Source organism: Dasypus novemcinctus, chromosome 16 (genome assembly GCF_030445035.2).
Source record: "Dasypus novemcinctus isolate mDasNov1 chromosome 16, mDasNov1.1.hap2, whole genome shotgun sequence".
In the NCBI taxonomy this organism is placed as follows: Eukaryota; Metazoa; Chordata; class Mammalia; order Cingulata; family Dasypodidae; genus Dasypus; species Dasypus novemcinctus.
The window spans coordinates 30,029,407-30,051,283 of NC_080688.1; the positions used below are offsets into that span (position 1 = coordinate 30,029,407).

General features: G+C 38.1%; 1 protein-coding gene across 1 annotated transcript in view; it reads left to right on the forward strand.

Annotated features, from left to right (window-relative positions):
* The first annotated feature begins 1,860 nt into the window (after window positions 1-1,860).
* Window positions 1,861-21,877, forward strand: part of AKAIN1 (A-kinase anchor inhibitor 1) — a 53,103-nt gene continuing 33,086 nt past the window's right edge. The window contains exons 1-3 of the mRNA XM_071208474.1: window positions 1,861-2,472; window positions 2,583-2,660; window positions 3,129-3,323. Of these exons, the coding sequence (XP_071064575.1) occupies window positions 3,248-3,323 (76 nt within the window). The 5' untranslated portion in view covers window positions 1,861-2,472; window positions 2,583-2,660; window positions 3,129-3,247. The remainder of the gene's footprint in view (window positions 2,473-2,582; window positions 2,661-3,128; window positions 3,324-21,877) is intronic.

Genomic DNA, 21,877 nt, shown 5'->3' on the forward strand with positions numbered 1-21,877 from the left:
ACAATTTTCAGTTGGGTGAGGGCAGGGCAAGCACTAATGTTTCTTGATTGGTCTGTCAAGGTTGTTCTCACACTTGAAGGGGACTTGGTTGGTTCATCCTTGTAAAGGACATGCGAATTTGTCTCTGGAGGAGACCTGCCTCACCAAGGTTTTGTTCCTTTGCACTTATAGGCGCTGCGTTTTCTAAAGAGATGACCTTAAGGGCCTCCAAAGCTTAGGATATTTCAGAGTCAACTGACTGCCCCAAGCGGGTGGGAGGGGCGGGGGTGGCTGACAGAGGCACACCTCTCACTCTCCATAGTCACACAGTCCTTCCCTCCCGCTCTCTTTCTGACTTTATGGAGAGAGTGGAGTCATGGGCCCCAATGAGTGATTATCTTGGCTACCCCACCTCTCTGTACAGAGTCAGTCCAACTCCAAGAATGGAGTTGGCCCTGAGAGTAAAGCTCTTTAAGTTGAAATAAAGAGAGAGAGAAGGAAGGGAGGAAGGGAGGGAGGGAGGGTGGGAGAAAGGAAAAGAAAGAAAAAGAAAGAAAGAAAGAAAGAAAGAAAGAAAGAAAGAAAGAAAGAAAGAAAGAAAGAAAGAAAAAAAGAAAGAAAGAAGGAAGGAAGGAAGGAAGAAAGAAAGAAAAAAAAAGGGCAAACCTATCCTAAATGTCAGTCCAATATCCACTGGGGCGAGTGACAGCAGGTAATTAGAAGTAATTAGCTGTCCCCCTGCCGGGCAATTACCTTTTTCTCTCTTCCTCTCCCTTCCTCTTCCGTCCTTCCTCCTCCCGTGGCTCCCTGAGCAGCAATGTACGCCGAGCTGGCACAGGAATGAGGGATGAACTGAGTAGGGATGGGTCTCCTCCTCCCGCCGCCGCGGTGGCCGCCGTGGAGCAGTGCATTGTGGAGGCAGAACGCGCCGCGGTGCCTGTAGCTGCTGCTCCAAGACCGCGCGGCGCGGGGAACTGTCCGAGGTGCTGACGGCCCCGGCCCGCGGCCCTGCGCGCCCCCATTCACCGGACAGCTCCAAGTCCTGGTCTGGCTCCCACCCTCCGTCTGTCCGTCTGTCTGTCGCAACCTAGGGGCGCGGCGGCTGGAGGAGATCATGGTGTTCGCTCCAGGTACACCGCACCTTGCTTTTTCACCAAGTGCCCAGGCAGGGAGCGGGGTGGAGAAGAGGAAGCAATAGGGAGAAAAGGCCTCTACCTTACAGTCCTTCTGCGCGTTTCGGAGTTACTATCTGGGAGCGAGGCGCGGGAGAGTGCCCTCCGCGCGGCGTCTTCGCTCCTCTGCTCAGTTCCGCCTCATCTGTCCTCTGGCAACCTCTGGCTCTTACTCGCCATCGTCTCACTGTTCCTCTTCCCCACCCCCGGCTCCGCCACACACACCATCCAAGCACAGGCACCTTGAGAACTGGACCTTCGCCCCGCAGCTCGGGCGCCTACGTAAGCGTCTAGGTGGGGCTAAGAGTAGTGGGCTTCGGGCTACTTGGGTAGGAATGTCCTTCATGCCACTTCCCCTGCAGAAGTGGCAAAGTGGCCCGGCTCCTCCCGGTCTCCTGAGGAGAGAAGTGGGCGAAGCCAAGGGGAGTGAGACGAAGGGCCGAGGAGCGTACTCCGTAAGGAGTGAGACTTGAAACTCCGGTCGAAGACTGCAGCACAGGCTGCTACTGCGGCGCCGCTGGCCTTTGCAGCGTCGTTTTAGAGCTGGCAGTGAGGGACCTTGGTGCCTTTGCTGCTCTTCGTGGCTACAACTTGGCGAAGAGTCAATTTTGTGTGCGGATGACCTGCTTACCCGGCGTGTGCGTGTGTGTGCGTTCGAGCGCGCCCCATCTGGGTGTGTATCACGTGGGGTCAGACCGAGGTAGAGAGCATTCGGGAAAGTGTGGTCACTGTTAAGGTAGGAAGTTGTCTCTAGGGGTAAACGGGTAGATTCAAAATCTTTTTTTTTTTTTTCCTCCTTAATTCCAGGCTCTGCTTTCATTATCAACCGCTGGGGAGAAAAGGGGGTGGGAAAAAGTATGGAGGGGCCTAGAATTCTGAACTTTTTTATCGGTCTTTAATTTAGAGGGTTAGTTTGTACTTGTGGTCATGGACCTCAGATATCTGGGGAAGAAAGTGATGGTGCACTTTTAAAAGGAAGCATTTGAGTCTGAGCTTCAAAAAATTCAAGTATAGAACTTGAGAGGAAGAAGTCACTTCCCACTCCAACCCCATCAGGATGCTAACCTGGGAGGCAGGAATGCGTTTCTCTCAGTTCTGACTCTCACCCTAGGAGGAATGCTATTTTGGCTCAGGAGCCCTTAATCTGCTGGCCATCCCAAATAACTCAAGAGGAGAAAATGTTCTATGCAATGAAAAACATTCAGCACAGGATCAGTGAAGTTGGAAAATAATAACACTTTGCTCCATTTATTAGCCACTTAGCACTTTACAAAATATTTTCATGCTATTATTTCATATGATCTTCAAATTATCCTGAAGGGTAAGCAGTTTTGTCTCTATTTTGCCAACCTCAGATAGGCTGATTCCAGATAGACTTGTCAGCCTCAGCTGGAGTTTTCTAAACTCAGATTCTCTTCCTTTTTCCTACAGCTCAGAGCTTTTCTTCTGCTGCTTTATGGCCTAAGATCACATCTCTCCAGAGGAACAGCATGTCCTTCCATTTCTGAGGTGGGGGGCGGGTGGTGTTTTCAGAGTTAAGGTTATTGGATGATGTTAATGAGGCATTTTTCTAAAGGCATGATCACCAGAGAAGGATTGTGTAATAAGCAGTGCAGAACTTCTGGGATGGACTGACTTGGCTTTGGTAGCCCACAGTTTGGACAGGGCTTTACTTTTCCATTTCACTTCCTAGTTTCATATTAGGGTTTTTTGTTTGTTTGTTTTTGTTTTTAATGTGTGTGTGTGTGTGGGGGGGGGAGTAGAATAACTTATTCATTATGGTCAGAAACAGTTTAAATTGACCAGGGTAGGTATGAAACAGAAGCTTGTGAGGAAACATTTTTTTGGATCATTTAAAAGAAACTTGGAGATTCCCTTGAAAAACTATGTTTTTTTTTTTACTGTAAGAACAGAGTGCTAAAAATATTGTTAACTTTCTTTCTTGTCTGCTGATCAAATGTCTTCTAATACATATAGTGATACTGTTCTGAAAGAAAACCGAGCAGTGAATTATTTTTGAACTGCCAGATTTTCAGCAATACCACCTCATTGCTAGAACCATCACTCCTTTAAGTGTCTATAATCTGGGGATCCAGATGTTTCCCACTGGTCAAGAGAAGTACACCTCTTTTCTCCAAGCCAACTCTACAGTCAGGAAGGAAGAGAAGAGAGGTATGTACCAAGATCACTCCCAAATTAATAAAATGCTATTAGATAATCCAAGATGCATGTAAATTAACAATGAGCTATTCATAAAATTGGGTGAGTGGGTACTTGCTCTTCAAAACACATTGTATCTCTTTGGATTTTAGCAAAGGGAAATAAGAGCCCTGAGGTCTAGTTCTGGCCCTCCCTCTGTGGTCTGAGCAGCATTTGAATTATTATGCTGCTTCTTCACTTACCTTAAAAACAAAGGTGAAAATTGATAGAGAGTCACAAAGCAAGTTTCAGAATTAAAATGGACTGATAGATAAATGGAATGGGATTTTATAAGGTTTATTAGGATTCATTCTTATCATATAGTATTAAAAAGTCCTTGCATTTTCTTATTCCAGTTACCTATGCGTTATAAAGAAAAGAACTTAAATTGGAAAGAGTCCTTGAGTTGTTTTTCAGTGTATATATGGCAGAAAAGTCAACTCTATGCCTTTCTTCTTTTTATGCAGTTACTGGACTTTGTAGTTTAGGGATGGTTTTAATTTTATGCATATCAAATTTTAAAACCCTTAAAGATAGGCTACCGATTTTTAAGGACTTAGGTACCTGAAACCTGAATTTTCTCATTTTTCTCTTGCCTCTAAGGGATCTGTACAAAATTAATAAGAGTTATGTATGAGGAATACAGTATAGATTTGTCAATTTCTCTATAAGTAACATGGGCACATTACTTAGGCTTGAGGCCGAACAAAGGACCCTTGTTTCCTTTCCCTAAACTTCCTATCTCTTTCCTTCTCATCCCCCAAACAGAAGGTAGAATCTTCCTAGATCAATGTAAGCAAAATTAGAAGCATACCACCAGGGCCAAAGGAAAGAGGTGAGATAACTAAAATGGAGAAATATTTTTGCTGACTCAGGTTCTTTAGTCTATGGTTATAGCAGAAGCTTTCTTTTGGGGCTGGAATTCTGGGAGGAGGTGTCTGGCCTTCCCATTTGGGGCTATTAGTTTTGTGGGAGAATTATCAAAGCATTCTTAACAATTTTTAGACATAGTCAAAATGGTTGTACGAAGAAATAATACTGACCTTTGTTGCTGGCAGCAAAAAAGTGGACACTTTTCTAGGAAGAGAAAGAGGGTATGCTCACAATTTTAAATCTCTTTTCAATGCCATGGTTTCACTCAAAGAATTCCAGACTGTGAACAATCGGATTATCAAGTCCTTCTCCCCCGAGGAAGAGCTAGTAAGGAATAGAGTGAGAGATGGAAAGTGAGGGTAGAATTTCTTTATTCCTGGACCATTCCCTACCTCCTCTAATGATTAGTATATTCCTTAGGGATTAACGTGTCTCGCTTATGGATGGGCCCAATACATGCTGTATTTTTTGACCTGTTTAAATTGCCTTCAAGTCTGATATATTGTCAACAGAAAGATTTTTCTTCTTTTGCACATATTAGGCAAGGTATGTGTAGCAGTTTGATATTATTTATGAATTCCAAAAAGGAATACTGGATCATATTTGTAAACTGGTCTTTTCCTCTGGGAATATTAGAGTGTATTAGATTCAGAGGTTTTACTTTTACTTGATTAAATAATGATAAGGCTTTGATTGGGCCACATCAGTAGGATGTTGCATCCCCGCCCCCTTGGTGGGCAGGGAATCACAGAGAAACCACACCACAGAGAAGGGTGGTTATAGTTTTGAGCTGAATCCCCAGCAAGTATGTGGGTTGGCAGATTGTAAATCTTACAGGTATGACAGTCTGCCAAGTAATTTATATATTCATTGGTCTCTCATTAGTAGGAGGCTTATTTATTTATTTATTATTATTATTTTTTAAAGATTTATTTTTTCATTTATTTAATTTCCCCCCCCTCCCCCGGTTGTCTGTTTTCTGTGTCTATTTGCTGCGTCTTGTTTCTTTGTCCGCTTCTGTTGTCGTCAGCGGCACGGGAAGTGTGGGCGGCGCCTTTCCTGGGCAGGCTGCACTTTCTTTCGCGCTGGGTGGCTCTCCTTACGGGTGTACTCCTTGCGCGTGGGGCTCCCCTACGCGGGGGACACCCCTGCGTGGCAGGGCACTCCCTGAGCGCATCAGCACTGTGCATGGGCCAGCTCCACACCGGTCAAGGAGGCCCGGGGTTTGAACTGCGGACCTCCCATGTGTAGACGGATGCCCTAACCACTGGGCCAAGTCCATTTCCCAGTAGGAGGCTTATTTAAATAAATAAAAGTTATAGCTGCCTTGCGATAAATATTTTCTTAAGTATATTTGTTAGCTCTCTCTAGAACTATTGGTGCTAAATATTCTTCAAATTAAGCTTAGAAATCAAGGCACTGGCCACCTAATTGCTTGTAATTACCCCATTTTACTGTGCCATGAAATCCTTTCTATCATACTGTAGTGGTTAGCCAAAGGGGTGCTGATGCAAAATTCCAGAAATCTGTTGGCATTTATATGGGGTATTTATTTGGGGTAGAACCTTACCCCAGGCCATAAAGCATAAGTTACTTCCCTCACCAAAGTCTACTGCCATGTATTGGAGCAAGATGACTGCCAGCATCTGTGAGGGTTCAGGCTTCCTGGACCTTGGTTCTCTCTAGGCTCAGCTCCTCTGCTATCTCCACAAGGCCAGCTGTAGACTCTCAGGCAAAGGGCTTGTTTCTTTTTCTGGGGCCTTTTCTCTTTCCTTATGCCAACCCACATAAATTTTCATTTATTTTTACTCATTTATTATTTAGAAAAATTTACATGGAGTAAAATTGACTTTTGGGTGTACAGCTCTGAGTTTTAACACACATATAAATTTGTGTAATGAATCACCACAAACAGGGTACAGAGCAGTTCTATTGTACTAAAGAATTTCTTCATGCTGCCCCTTTGTAGTTAAAGCCTTCTCCCAAGCCCTTCTCCCAAGCCCTAACTCCTGGTGACCACTGATCTCTTCTCTATTCCTGTAGTTGTGCCTTTTCCAGAATGTCATATAATTGGAACCATACAGCATGTAACCTTTTGAGATTGGCTTCTTTCACTGAGCATGATGCCACTGAGATACATCCATGTTGTTGCATGTATGGAGAGTTCATTCCTTTTTACTGTTGAGTAGTATGCCGTCATATCGATGTACCCATAGTTGTTTATCCCTTTCCTCTTTGAAAGACATGTAGGTAGTTTTCAACTTTTGATGATTATAAATAAACTGTGATAAAAATTTCCATACATGTATATGTGACCATAGGTTTTACTTTTCCTATGTAATGTACTTTTCCTATGTAATTACATAGGAAAGGGATTCTTGGCTTAACTGTTCTCTTGAAGGGCTAAGCCATTTTGCTGCAGTGTTTGAGAGTTCTAGTTGCTCTGCATCCTGGACATTCTAAATAGGTGTGTAGTGATATTCAACGTGTTTTAATATGCATTTCCCTAAGGACTAGTGATGTTGAGCATTTTAAAAATGAGCTTATTTGCCATATGTATATTTTCTTTTGTGAAGTATCTGTTCAAATCTTTTGCCCATTTTTTGTGGGTGATGGTGGTCTTTGTTTTCTTATTGTTGAGTTTTGAGAATTTTTTATGTATTTTGGATACAAATCTATTGTCAGATATATAATTTGAAAATATTTTCTCCCTGTTATGGCTTGTCTTTTCATTCTTTTAACACTGTGTTTTCCAGAGCAAAATATTTTAATTTTGATTCAGTCTACTTTTTCAAGGTTTTCTTTTATAAATTATGCTTTTGGTATCTAAGAACTCTGTGTAAGCTAAGGTCTTAAAGATTTTCTCCTGTTTTCTTCTTAAAGTTTTATAACTTTTCATTTAGATCTGTGAAATATTTTGAGTTGATTTTTTGTATATGGTATGAAGGATAGATCACAGTTCTTTTTTTTTTTTCCTTGCATACATATGTCCAATTTTTCTAATACCCTTTGTTGAAAAGACACAGTTCTCTATTAAGTTATCTTTGTAACTTGCCAGAAATTATTTGTCTATATTAGTATGGGTCTATTTGGATGTTCGATTGTATTTCACTGATCTGTGTGTTTAGCCTTTCACCAAGATCACATTGTCTTGAAGACTATAACTCTAAAATAAGTCATAGTATAATGTAATGAGATTCCTCCAACATCTTATTTCTTTTTCAAAATTATTTTGACTATTTTAGTTCCTTTACCTTTCGATATAAATTTGTAGCATCAGCTTGCTGATATCTACATAAAATCCCGCTAACATTTTGATTTGAATTCCTTAAAATCCATAGGTCAATTTGGGAAGAATGGATATTTTAACTCTGTTGAGTTTCCGATCCATGAACATGACATGTCTCTCCATTTACTCTTTGTCTTCTTTGATTTCTTTAATCAGTGTTTTGTAGTTTTCGGCATACAGACCTTCAACATTTTTGTTAGATTTGTATCAGTTTCTTTTTTGTGTGGGGCTACTGTAGATGGCCTTTAAAAATAATTCGCTTTACAAACATTCATTACTACTTTAGAAAAATGATTAATTTTTGCATGTTGGCCTTGTTTGTCACCTTGCTTAACTCTCTTAATAGTTGTAAGTGCTATTTCATAAATTCCTTAGGAGTTTCTATAGAGGTAATCATGTTTGCAAATAAGAATAATTTTATTTCTTTTTCCAATTTGATGCCTTTGTGCACTGGCTAAGTCTTCTAGTAAAATGTTAAATAGGAGTAGTGAGAGTGCACATTCTTGTCTTGTTTCTAACCTTAGGGGAAAGTATTCAGTCTTTCACCATTAAGCATGATGTTAGCTATAGTGTTTTGTTTTGTTTTTTAAATAGATGCCCTTTTCTAGTTGGAGAAAATTGCCTTCTATTCCTAGTTTCCTTAGAGATTTTATCATCAATTGATATTGCATATTGTCAAATCTTTTTTTCTTCTATTGATATGATCATGTAGTTTTTCTCTTTTTGACTCTTAATATGGTAGATTACTTTGATTGATTTTCAAATGTTGAACTATCAACTTGAAATAACACCCACTTGGTCATGTGTTATTCTTTTTATATGTATCAAAGAATTTAATTTGGTAATATTTTGTTGAGGACTTTTGTGTCAATGTTTATGAAGGATATTGATCTGTAATTTACTTTTCTGTACCATCTCTGGTTTTGGTGTCAGTATAATGCTGGGCTCATAAATATATTGGGAAATGTTCCCTCCTCTTCTATCTGGAAGAGATGGTATAGATGGAATTATTTATTCTTTAAATATTTGGGGAAATGCACCAGCAAAACCATCTGGACTTCGAATTTTCTTTGTAGGGAGGTTTTAACCATGAATTTAATTTCTTTAAATTAGATACAGTATGATCTATTTACTTTCTTTAAATAAATGCAGGACTGTGGCATTTTGGTATTGTTTATGAATTCCAAAAATAGATATTTGATTGTGTTTATAAATTGGTGTGTTCTTCTGAGTGTATTAGGTTGTATTAGATTCAGAGGTTTCACTTTTACTTTATTAAATCAAGATTAGGGCTTTTATTTGACCATGTCCTTAGGGTGACTTGGTTTGGGTCCTCACCTTTCCCCTTTCCCTCTTTGTGAGCTAAATTAACAGATGCTCAGTCAAAGACAGGGAAATAAATACACGGAGAAGGAGAACACGGAGAGTTTAGTTTTGGACTGGAGCCCCGGGGAGAGAGTGGAGACCTTCACCTGATAGTTTGAAGCTGAAGAGACCAGATCCCTGAACAGCTGAGAAAGCCCAGAAAGGAACAAGTCCCTGGGAGAGAGATAAGCCTTAGGCTAGATGGGAAGAAGTTGGAACCATGGAACCTTAGGAGGAAGAAGAAGCCTGAACCCTTGCAGAGATCAGCAGCCATCTTGCTCCAACATATCACGATAGACTTTGGTGAAGGAAATAACTTACTCTTTATGGCTTTGTGACTGTAAGCTTCTACCCCAAATAATTACCCTTTATAAAAGCCAACAGATTTCTGGTATTTTGCATCAGGACCCCTTTGGATGACTAATACAAGGATTATTTCATTTGTCTTAGGTACAGTTTGGTCGTTTTTCAAGGAATTGGTCCATTTCATTTAATTTGTTGAATTTGTGTGAATAGAGTTGTTTGTAATAGTCTCTTTTTTTTAAAATTTTATTCATCTTGTAAAAATATTACATTAAAAAAATATGAGGTCCCATTCAACCCCACCACCCCCACCCATTCTCTTATCCATTTAATATATGTGGCATCTTTTGTCCCTGCCAGTGGTATTTCATCTTTTATTTTTTTTCTTTGTCAGTTTGGCTGCAGGTTTATTACTTTTTAAAAATCTTTTCAAAGAATCACCTTTTTGGTTTCACTGATTTTTCTCTATTGTTTTTTCTGTTTCCGATTTCATTGATTTCTGCTCTTTATTATTTCCTTCTTTTTGCTTGCTTTAACTTTCCTTTCCTTTTGTTTTTCTAGACTGCTGATGAAAGCTTAGAATTTTTTATCTGAGATCTTTCTTCTTTTCTAAAAGAAGCACTTAATGCTATAAAGTTTGAACTAAGAATTGCTTTAGTAGTACTTCCCCAAAATTTGGTATGTTGTAATTTCATTTTTGTCCAGTTCAAAATATTTTCTAATTTCCTCAATACCTTCTCTTTGTCCCACTGATCACTTAGAAGTGTTTCCAACTCTGGGGATTTTCAACATATCTTCTTGTTATTGATGTTTAGTTAAATTCCATTTTGGTCAGAGAATATACTTTCTATGATTTCAGATTTCAGTTGTTTTAAATTTGATAAGGTCTGTTTATGACCCAGAATATGGACTATCTTGTTGAATGTTTCATGTGTACTTTGAAAAAATGTGTATTCTGTTTTTATTGGGTGGAGTGTTCTATAAATTGTCAATTTGATACAGTTAGCTAATGATGTTCATTTCTTCTATGTCCTAGCTGATATTTGATCTTCTTGGTCTATCAATTACTGAGAGAGGAGTGCTGAAGCCTCTAACACAGATTTTGGATTTTTCTATGTTTCTTTCGGTTTTATCAGTTTTGCTACATGTATTTTGAAGCACTCTTATTAGGTTCATATACATTTAAGATCGTTATGTAAGACTAGTAATTGATCCTTTTATCATTATGTAGTATCCCTTTTTTATCCTTGGTAACTTTCCTTTTACTGAAGTCTGTTTGGTCTGATGTTAATAGAGCCATTCCAGCTTTCTTTTGATTAGTTTACATGATACATTGCTTTCTATCTTTTTACTTCTAACCTACCTTTATAATTATATTTAATGTGTATTTCTTGTATACTGCATATTGTTGGGTCTTGCTTTTTAATGGAATGCATAGAGTTTTAGAGATGGTTTAAATTAGCCACTAATTTCCTAGATATTTCTCCTCTATAATTCCTGCATTTTCTAATTTTCCAATATCAATTAAAATGTAGTATTTCATCATTATTTTTTAGAATAAAACAGACTCAGAATGGCTGACCAATTTTAGATTGCAGAACCAAAATTTGAAATTGAATCCACTTATTTTCAATATATAATATAGTTATTAAATAACAAGCAACAAACAATTTGGAGACTACAAGTAGAGACACACAAAACTAAAGTTATGTGCCCTTGATAAAACTGGTATCCTTTAGGGAGAAACTTCTGCATATTAAATACCTTTTCTTTCAAGTTAGAATATATAAGGTGTTCTTCTCTCAGACCACAGAGAAATGAACTCTGTCCTTTTTCATTTACTTCTGCCTTTTGCAGTCAGTGAGGGAGAGTAAAAGAATGGACAACCAGATTTGCCAAAAGTTGACTAGTAAGATTAAAAGTTCCATTAAATTTACACAGCACTTTATAGTTTTTAAAACATATATATTAATTAAGTGCTGCATGCAAGGTCTTTCTTGTGTTTAGAATAAATGGTATCAGGCTAATAAATGTAGTCTCTCTTTCTCTATAGAACTAATGTAATATTTCAGTCATGCCATAGCAATTCAAATATGGTTTCCGAAGAAGTTCAGGTTTGGGTTCAAACAGCTTCCCTCTGCCATTTCCTTGCTTAGCAGCATTAGGTAAATCATCAAATCTTGATGAATCGCTTATCTGGAAAATGAAACTCATATTACCTATTTTCCAGAGTGATGACAAAAATAAAGATGAAGTATCTGGCCCATGGTAGGCTAAATGGTAGCTATTACTGATGTTCTTGGTATTTGAAAAGAGAATGGCTAATAATAATAATGATTAATAATAAATATTTATGTATGCATATGAGCTCAAGATTCAATCATCAGTCTTGGGGGGCATACTATTGGCTCTTCCTGTGGAAGAAGACTGACTTACTCGTTCACTATGTTACCTGAGTAGAGGTTATGAAACTTTAAAGCAAAATGCTATGACAAGCTGAATTGATGATAAAGCAGATGTCTGAGTGCATCCTGGGATGAATAAGTTATGAATCATGGAAAGTTGCTGTTTAAAGGCTAGCAGCTGCATGCTTGAAAGCAGATGGCCATCTTGCTGATCTGAATAATTCTGGTCTTGTCTGAATTGAAAAGCTGAATATGTTTAGGTATAAAGAGGAAAGTGTAACAACACTCAGTAGCCCTGAATGATGATTTTCTGGTGAGAGTATAGTACATTATGTTTACTTAGGGTAAATTTATCTTTTGAGTATTGTTTCCTTATGCTTTAAAAAAAAATTCTCCTTTCCCTTTCTGTGGTTCTATGTCACAGCCACTTACACATTATTAGCTTCCAGTCTTTGAATATTATCTTTGGTCCAGACCTAGTTAGATCTCTAGAGGAGAGGAATTGGAAGTTTTCCTTCAAAAACACTGACTTGCTATGTGACTTTGAGTAAGTTACTGGTATCACCTATGCCTCTTTCCCAAATGTTTTTCACAGTCACTTTATAAATGATCTTCCATGGCATCCTTAGATTTCAGTAAAGACTTAGTTTTCAGTTAAGACCTTTATTGGGCAGAAAAGATGAGCATATGGCAAGGCTAGGGACCTTATACTTATAGAACACCTACAACGGACCAGGTACGTCACATGCAGTTTTCAGCAAGGAAAAACTTTATAAAATAAATGCCAAACGAAAACTGCCTTTATTAAACCTTGTGGCTAAAATGCTATTCCATGTTCCAAATAGTCACAGCTGATTTATTGGCTGAAACTAACAGACACAAGTGAAATGCCTTTAAAAAAATTTTTTTTTCAGAGGGAAGTAGTCCTTATGGTACTCAAGAAATACAGCTCAAGTTATGAATGTAATATCTGTTCTGGACACCTCTCATAAACAAGTGATGAGTCTGTTTGATATTTAGACAGGAGGCCTCCATAGAATCCACATCTTGTGCTGTCTGACAGAAGTTGCTAATTTTTATCTCCATGGAATTTATTCCTAACATTCTTGTGCACTTATTTCTGCCTTTCCATTTTAATTTTACATTTTTTGTGGGACTGTAAATTGAAATTATATGTTTATTGCAGTACTATGGATGAGATTTTAATCATCCCTAAGCAGGGAATTTAGAATGAAGTTCCTTATTGCCTTAATTGCAATCTGACTCATGCTTCAGAATAGATGATTTCACCACATGATCAGACCTTGCTATATAAGTCAATAAATAATAGTTGCCTTACTCCAAAAATAACTTCTGTCTCAAGAGGGACAACATTTAAAGCTTCACTACGCTTGTTATTCTTTCTTGTGCCTACATGGCAATGCTGATTGGGTGGAGCTGTTGGCCATTAGAATGGAACTCAGTAAAAGGGATAAGCATGACTATTCTTCCACTCACCCCCTTTAGACCAGAGCAGGTCTCTTGGTTAAGGTTACCTGCAGCCTGGCCAGGGAAAGAGGGGATAGCATCCTTGGTGGGAATGGATTTGGGGTTAGAAGAGAAGGCCTTCAATGGGTGCATGGGGGTTAAACATCTTAGATAATTTCATTCATTTATTCATTCATTCATTTATATTCACTTATTCAACAATATTTGCTGTGTATCCTCTCTGAGCCAGGCACTCTGCTAGTAGGTGGACACTAGAACTTTATTATAAAAGAATATTTTAATATAAAGAAGTACACTAAAGGCCTGGCATTTTGTGATAGAAAGGAGTAGGGGGAAGAGGGGATAAAGACAAGAGATTGGTCACTTCTGTTGAGGAGGGAGTGAATGCCTTGTCCTGGGTCTGATTCCTACTGGGGTGCCTATACTGGAAAATGGATAAAGCCTAGCTCTAGTGGAGAAAGCCTTGTTGACCCTCCTCTGGTGCCACTGGGCCACACATAAGGGCATATTTGTGAGTGGTGGAGTATGTGATAGAGAGGAGTTTCCTCTGGTCATGTACTTTAAGTACATAAAACATCTTAAAAGGAAATGGTCTCAAATGTCTTTAAATGGAAATCAAGGTGCCCTCAAGGAAGGAACATATTGAAGAGCTGGAAGGAGACTTCCTAAGTGGAACAGATGTGATTGTTCCTGGCCCTGAAGTATATCTTCTGCTTGAGGTCATCAACATTTGGTGACTACTTATCCCCACCAGAAGAGGATGAGGTGTATATGTTCCTTCTAAGAGTAGCCTCAAGCATGGGTAAACATGTCCTTTACTTAATTTCTCTAAACCTGAGTGAGATGGACTATTGTTAAACACTAGGGGAAAAGCCAAAGATAATAGCATATGTATACCTTCAAAGGGTAAGGATTTGATCCTATTATAACTATTTTATTTCTAAATCTGCTAGGCCATGTTCCAACCCACTCCTTTACTATCTGTGATACAGCTTAGGAATTTTGGTCCTGACTACACATCGAAATTACCTGAAAAACTTTTATAATATTCCAGTGCTCTGGGTCTACTCTGGGACAATGAATTAAAAATCCCCAGGGGTGGGTTCTAAGTATAAGTGTTTATTAGAAGATCTTTGGTTAATTGATTGTGCAGTTGGGCTGAGAAACACTTATTTAACTTAAAAGGGCACATACAACAAGGAGACTCCTTGTCTAATTTTTACACTCCCGCTCTTCACGTGTTTTCCCTGATCCAGAACAGGGCATGTACGTGTGCTCAGTACGTGTTGCATAAATGAATGAATGGATGAACCCATGGTTGTCTTTCTTTTCACCTCATAGTCTCCCTATCGAATTAAGAGCCAAGAGAAAATTCTAACTCTGTTGCCCACCTAGCGCTTGTCTTAGTTTCCCAGGGCTGTCATAACAAACTACCGCAAACTTGATGGCTTGAAACAAGAGAAATTTATTGTCTCACAATTCGGAAAGATAGAAGTCTGAAATCAAGGTGTCAGCAGGGCCATGCTCTCTCCGATGGCTCTAGGAAGACTCATTCCTTGCCTCCTCTAGCTCCTGGTGGTTTGCCAGCAGTTGTTGGCATTCCTTCCTTGAAGCTGCAGTACTTCAGTCTCTGCCTCCGTTGTCACATGGCCTCCTCTCCCATGTCTGTGTCTCTTCTCCCTTGTTATAAGGACAGCAGCCATATTGGGTGAAGGGTCCGTGCTACTCCAGTCTGACCTCATCTTAACTTAGTAAATTCCATCTGCAATGGCCCCATTTCCAAATTAGGTCACATTCTGAGATACTGGGGGTTAGGACTTCAACATGTCTGTTTGGGGGGAGCACAATTCAACCTGTAACAGGGCTTTTCCACAAAGACCCTGTGCTCTATTTGAGGAACCCTCCTCTTCTCCAAGTGAGTAGCAGGACTGTGGGATTGCCTCTCTTTAGACACTAGGAGTGGTCTTACCCCTCTTCTTCATGGTGAAATCTCAATCATTCAATGCCTGTGGCATTCATACAACCAGGATTGCATACTTCAATAGCGGGAGGCAGTCTCACTGTGGTGAGGTTAGGGAATAAAGCAATTAGCACAGTTCTCCAATAGATAGCCAGAGCACAAACCCACCCAGAGGGATATCAATGACGAATGGCCCTGAGGACGTCAGGGACAATATCTCTCTTGCCTGGCTGTTAGCTTGTGGGTGTGACTGTCGAATGTATAAAGGGCCACGGATGAGAACGGAATAAGGTAGAATCTATAACACATGTGCTCAGGGATCCCTCCTGGTAGTGTTGGCTGTATAGCCTCTCTAGCAACACTCAAGTGGTTTTTGTGTTCCTTCAGATACTAATCTAGGTCAGATAGAGAAATAGATTCCACATTTAAGAAGGGCATGTTATTGCAAATTTCAAACAGAAGAAAAGAATCAAAGTAATCAAATCTGTTTTCCCTTAAGGCTTATATTTTTTGTTACATAATTTAACTTAGAAGCAATGTATACATGATAAAATGAGAAAAACATATGTGTTATTTATAGAGCATTGTATACACTGAATAAGTTTGAATATAAGTATTTGATGTTATTTAATATACTAAGCGCCTCCATCAGTTTTGGGAATCCTGGAGTAGAATTGTCTAAATGTTTTGTTACACTGCCATAGAGGGTGATATTATGCATATTGATATATAAAACCAAGGAAAATCTAATTTGTTATTTAGTTTTCAGATCTTTTAAAAAATATAATTCAAAGTTAGCATTCAAAATATATAGATGTAATGGCAAGTATAGATGTACTTGGATAGAAGTCAGAAACTTGCCTTTAGTATCAAGTTTTTCTACTTACTTGCTATGTGATTTAGAGGCAGTGACTTGGTCTTTCTAAACCTCAGTTTACCAAATTATAAAATAGCAATAACAATTTCTTTTTCTTATCATATAAGGGTGCAATAATGATTTAAAAAGAAAATTACAGTAAAATGTGCTTCATAGACATATCCAATATAAATTTGAGTTATAATTTGTATTTTAGTTTTTAACCTTAATTAGAGACTCACCTTGGATTAATTTATAAGAAAAAAAATCACGATACCAGTAGACAGTTCCAACACTAATTTTTTTTTTTTGGAGAACTTGTAGGTTTACAGAAAAATTATGAACAAAGTACAGATTTCCCATATACCTTCCCCACATACATTTTCTCATATTATTAACATTTTGCATTAGTGTGGTATTTTTGTGACAATTAATGAAACAATATTATTATAATTGTACTATTAACCATAGTCCATAGCTTACATTAAGGTTCACTGTGTTGTACATTTCTATGGATTGTGTAAATTTTTAACCTGGCAACATATCTATAACATAAAATTTCCCATTTTAAACACTTTCAAATATACAATTCATTGGTGTTAATTATTTTCTCAATGTTGTGTTACCAATTGCACCTTCTATTACCAAAACTTTTCCATCATCCCAAACAGAAGCTCTGTACTTAATTAATTAACATTAATTCCCTATTCCCTACCCTCACCCAGATGTGTGGTAAACTGTATTCTAGTTTCTGACTGTGAATTTGCATATTCTAATTATTTCATATAAGTAAGATCATATAATATTTGTCCTTTTGTATCTGGTTGATTTAACTCAACATATGTCTTCAAGTTTCATCCATGTTGTTGCATGTATCAGAATTTCATTCCCTTTAATGACTGAATAATATTCCATTGTATCTATATACCACATTTTTATAATGCATTCATCTGTTGATAGATACTTGGATTGTGTCCATCTTTTAACAATTATGCTGCTATAATCACTGGTATACAAATATCTGTTTGAGTCCCTGCTTTCAACTCTTTTGGGTATAAACCTAGAAGTAGGATTGCTGGGTAATATGGTAATTCTATATTTAACTTTCTGTGGAACTGCCAAGCTGTCTTCCATAGTGGCTGCCCCATTTTACATGCCTACCAACACTGATTGAGCATTCCTATTTCTCCATATCCTCTCCAATGCCTGAAACTTTCCATTTGTTTAAATATAGCTGTTCTAGTGGGTGTGAAATGTCTATTCAAGTGTTTTGCCCATTTTTAAATAGCAATATAGAAACTGACTCCTTTAAATCTCTCCCATTTCTCTAAAGAAGATACACAGATGGCCAAAAAGCCATGAAAAGATGCTCAATATCATTACTTTTTAGGGAAATTCAAATCAAAACCACAATGAGATACTATTTCATACCCACTATGGTTATGGGTATGGACTAATTTTCTTGATAGGAGGGTTAAACTCTGGAGGAGAACAATAGCCAACATGGAACCATTTTGCAAAGACTGTTTTTTGTGTTGGTTTGGTGGCTTTTATTAACTCCTGGTTCTCAAGGAAGTCTCTCTCATATCATGAGTGTGATAAAAACTTAAAGAAGAGAAAGCTGAGGATCTAAATCCCAGAGTTGACATATTAAAGTATTAAAATGTAAAGTGTGCAAAAAAAGATTTTAAGACAACAAAGAAACTGGAAATGATAGTCCATCCAAAGGAAAAAGATAAAAACTCAGAAATCACCAGTGATGAAGACCAGATTCTGGACATACTAGAAAAAGGCATTAAAAAAAAAAGTAGGCTCAAAGAGATCAAAGAAAACACAATGAAAGAACTAAAGGATATCAGGAAAAGGATGAATGACAATATGAGAATCTCAGTAAAGAGATAGAAATTTGAAAAGAAACCAAATAGAAATGCTGGAGTTGAAGACCATAATAACTGAAATGAAAAATTTATTACAGGATTAAATAGCAGATTAGAGCTGGCAGAAGAAAGAATAAGTGGACTTGAAGGTAAGATATTTGAAAAGATTCAGACTGAGGAGCAGAAAGAAAAAAGAATTTTAAAACAGTAAACAGAACCTACAATACCTGTGGGATACCATCAAGCATAACAATATATGCATTATAGGAGACCCAGAAGGACAAGAAGGAGAAAGGGGGACAGAAGGAATATATAAAGAAAAGTGGCAAACCGCCCCCCCCAATTTAACAAAAGATGTGAATATGTACACTAAGGAAGCCTAATAAATCCCAGACAGGATAAACTTGAGGGGAATCCCTCCCCCCGCCCCCCACCCCCCAGACACGTACTAGTCAAACTGACAGAGGACAAGGACAAGGAAAGCTGCAAGAGAAAAGCGACACATTATGTACAGGGGAGTCTCAATAAGATTAGGTGCTGATTTCTCATCAGAAGTCATGGAGGCAAAAAAGCAGTGGAATGAAATAGTTAAAGTGCTGAAAGAAGACAATTTTCAAACAGGAATCCAATAAAACTATCTTTCAAAAATGAGGGAGAGATTAAGATATTTACAGATAAACAAAGGTTGAGGGAGTTTATCACCACTGTATCTGCCCTACAAGCAATGCTTAAAGGAGTCCTTCAGACTAAAAGGAAGGGACACTACACAGTGGATTGAAATGGCATAAAGAAATAAAGACCTTCCATAAAGGTAACCATATGGATATTATAAATGGCAGTAATATTGTATTTTTTGGTATATAATTCCACTTTTTACTTATTACAGATGCATACAAATGCATACGAGTAATGATAAACCTATGGTTTGGGACATAAAATGTATAAAGATATAATTTGTAACAAGGACATCAAGAAGGTGGGGGGGGATGGATACTATAACAGTGTTTGTGTATGTTATTGAAGTAAAGTTGGTATCCAACAAAGCATGATTGTTATAAATTTAGAACATTAAAATAAGACCTATGGTAACTACAGGGAAAATATATGAAAAATATATATAGAAAAAAAGGAGAGGGTATGCAAAATGGTACACAATAAAAATCAAATAAAATGAAAGTAGACAGTAAAGAAGAACTGAAGGACAAAAAAGCATAAGACTTACAAAGACTAAATAATAAAATGGCAGAAGAAAGTCCTGCATTATCAACTATTACTTTAACTGTAAATAGATTAAATTCTCCAGTCAAAATGCAGAGACTGGCAAAATGGATAAAGAAGCATGACTGAACTATATGCTGTTTACAAAATACTCACCTTAAATTCAAAGTCAGAAGTAGATTTAAAGTAAAAAAGATGAAAAAATATTCTATGCAAATAGTAACCAAAAGAGAACTGGTGTAGCTATACTAATATCAGATAAACGAGACTTTATTTATTTATTTATTTATTTATTTGTTAAAACATTTATTTTGCTTTCCTGGAAAAAACATACATCCTTCAGGCTATGTGATTCTTTCCAAAAATTTATTTTCTCATACTAAAACATTTTTTATTGCACTTATGGATCTTGTGTGAGAAGATATGTTTTTATAGTTTATGAACATAATTTTCTTTCTCCTTGTCTTTTTTATTTTTGACTGTACTTAAAAAATAAAAACACATTAAGCCAATTCAGTGAATAAGTATTTAGGGATAATATGTAAAAATTGAATATTCAATTCTTTTCTTTGTTCACTTTATTAAGAAACTTTGTAAATAAGTTTTGTTTTCTTTTGCTTCCATTATAAAATAAAATATTATGAAAAATTGATACACTTTCTAAATCACTTTGTTTCCTTTTGTTTCTATTCTACAGTAATGTATTCTATGAAATTGCTACTATGCCTGGCATGAGAAAAAGCCATGGTTTCATTATCAGCACCTCGAAACTTGGTATATATTATTTTTCAATGTCCACAATACAAAAAAGAATTATTATTTTGCTCCTTTGGAAGTTATGCTATGGAGCTTGTATTACATTTTTAGAAACACCCAATCTTTAGTACTTATAAAGAAATAATACTTATATACTTATAAAATTGGAATTCTGCAAATCTGTGTAGCAAGAATCTTGCCTTAGCTCCTTCAGCTGCATAGTCCTGAATATCGTTTCACTTCTTTTTTTTTTAAATTTTTTTTAATTGACTTTGTAATAATATTACATTAAAAATATATATGTGAGGTCCCATTCAACCCCACCCCCCCACCCCCCCTCTCCCCCCCCAACAACACTCGTTCCCATCATCATGACACATCCATTGGATTTGGTAAGTACATCTTTGGGCACCTCTGCACCTCATAGACAGTGGTCCACATCATGGCCCATACTCTCCTCCATTCCATCCAGTGGGCCCTGTGAGGATTCACGATGTCCGGTGATCACCCCCGAGGCGCCATCCAGGGCAGCTCCACGTCCCAAATACGCCCCCACCTCTCATCTCTTCCTGCCCTTCCCCATACCCATCGTCCACCATGTCCACTTTTCCCAATCCAATGCCACCTCTTCTATGTGGACATTGGATTGGTTGTGTCCATTGCACCTCTATGTCAAGAGGAGGCTCAGATTCCACATGGATGCTGGCTGCCATCCTCCCATTTTCAGTTGTAATCGCTCTAGGCTCCATGGTGTGGTGATTGTCCTTCTTCAACTCCATCTTAGCTGAGTGTGGTAAGTCCAATAAATCAGATTGTAGGTGCTGGAGTCTGTTGAGGCTCAGGACCTGGCTATCACATTATCAGTCCAGAGATTCAAACCCCCTAACTATATCTTAAACCCCAACATTAACTGCACCTCCAGCAGATTAGTATGAAAGTCTTATGAAGGGAGATCCCATCTGAGTCCAGATTCATCACACATAAACACCATTTCCAGAGAGGGGCCATCTGCCCTGGTAGTAAACCCCATCGGCCATGACCATAACTCTCATGGGTCTCTTTAGCCTTCATAGGAACCAATATCTGGGGGTTGTATCTGCTTTATCTGTCTCTCTGACTCTGCTCAGTTGTGCATGAGGGCAATCCTTCTGCCAGCCTCCAGACTCTTTTTTAGAAACTCGTAGCCATATAAACTCATTTCTCCTTTCCATTTCCCCCTTACTTTAGGTCAAACAGCATTTTAAAGTCATGTTATTTTATGTAGACATGGATATTCTGCTGATCCGCATTGAACCTTCCATATAAGGTCCTTTTCCAGTTGCATCATCAGTTGGTATTTGATAGTGGTCCCTCGTTGCCAGGGAGGCTCATCCCCGGGTGTCATGTCCCACGCTGGAGGGAAGGCATTGCATTTACATGCTGAGTTTGGCTTCGAGACTGGTCACATTTGAGTAACATGAAGGCTGACAGGAGGAAATTCCCAGGCACAATGTTGCTCTAGGCCTTGTTCTTATTTTAGGTTTATCAGCTCACAAGCATAGTCATTAGCATCAGGGGCTCACTGTTGAACCCTCACTCCCTCCCGGTCCCCGCCGCTGTACCTGGGAGACTATCGCTGCTCCCCTAGGAACCACGACAGAGCACCACTGGCCAGGAACCCAGTACCCCCCCTGCTGGGTTTTTAATTGTTGCCACTATGAGGCATTCAAATTGGAAAGGAAGAAGTCAAAATTTCATTATTTACAGATAAACGAGACTTTAAGTGAAAAATGGTTACAAGGGACTAAGAAGGACACTATATAATGATAAAGGGGTCAATTCAAGAAGAAGATGGAGCAGTTGTAAATGTATATGCACCTAACAGCAGTGTCTCAAAAATATGAAGCAAATACTGACAAATTGTAAGGGAACACTAGATGGTTCTTCATTAATAATAGGAAACTTCAGCACACTCCTTTCAATAATGGATAGAACATCTAGACAGAAGATCAATAAGGAAATAGAAGACTCAAACAATACTGTAAATCAACTAGACCTAATAAACATAAATAGAACTCTTCATCCAACAACAGAAGAGTAACCATTCAGTGGTGAATTTTACCAAACATTCCAAGAAGAAATAACAATTATCCAGCTC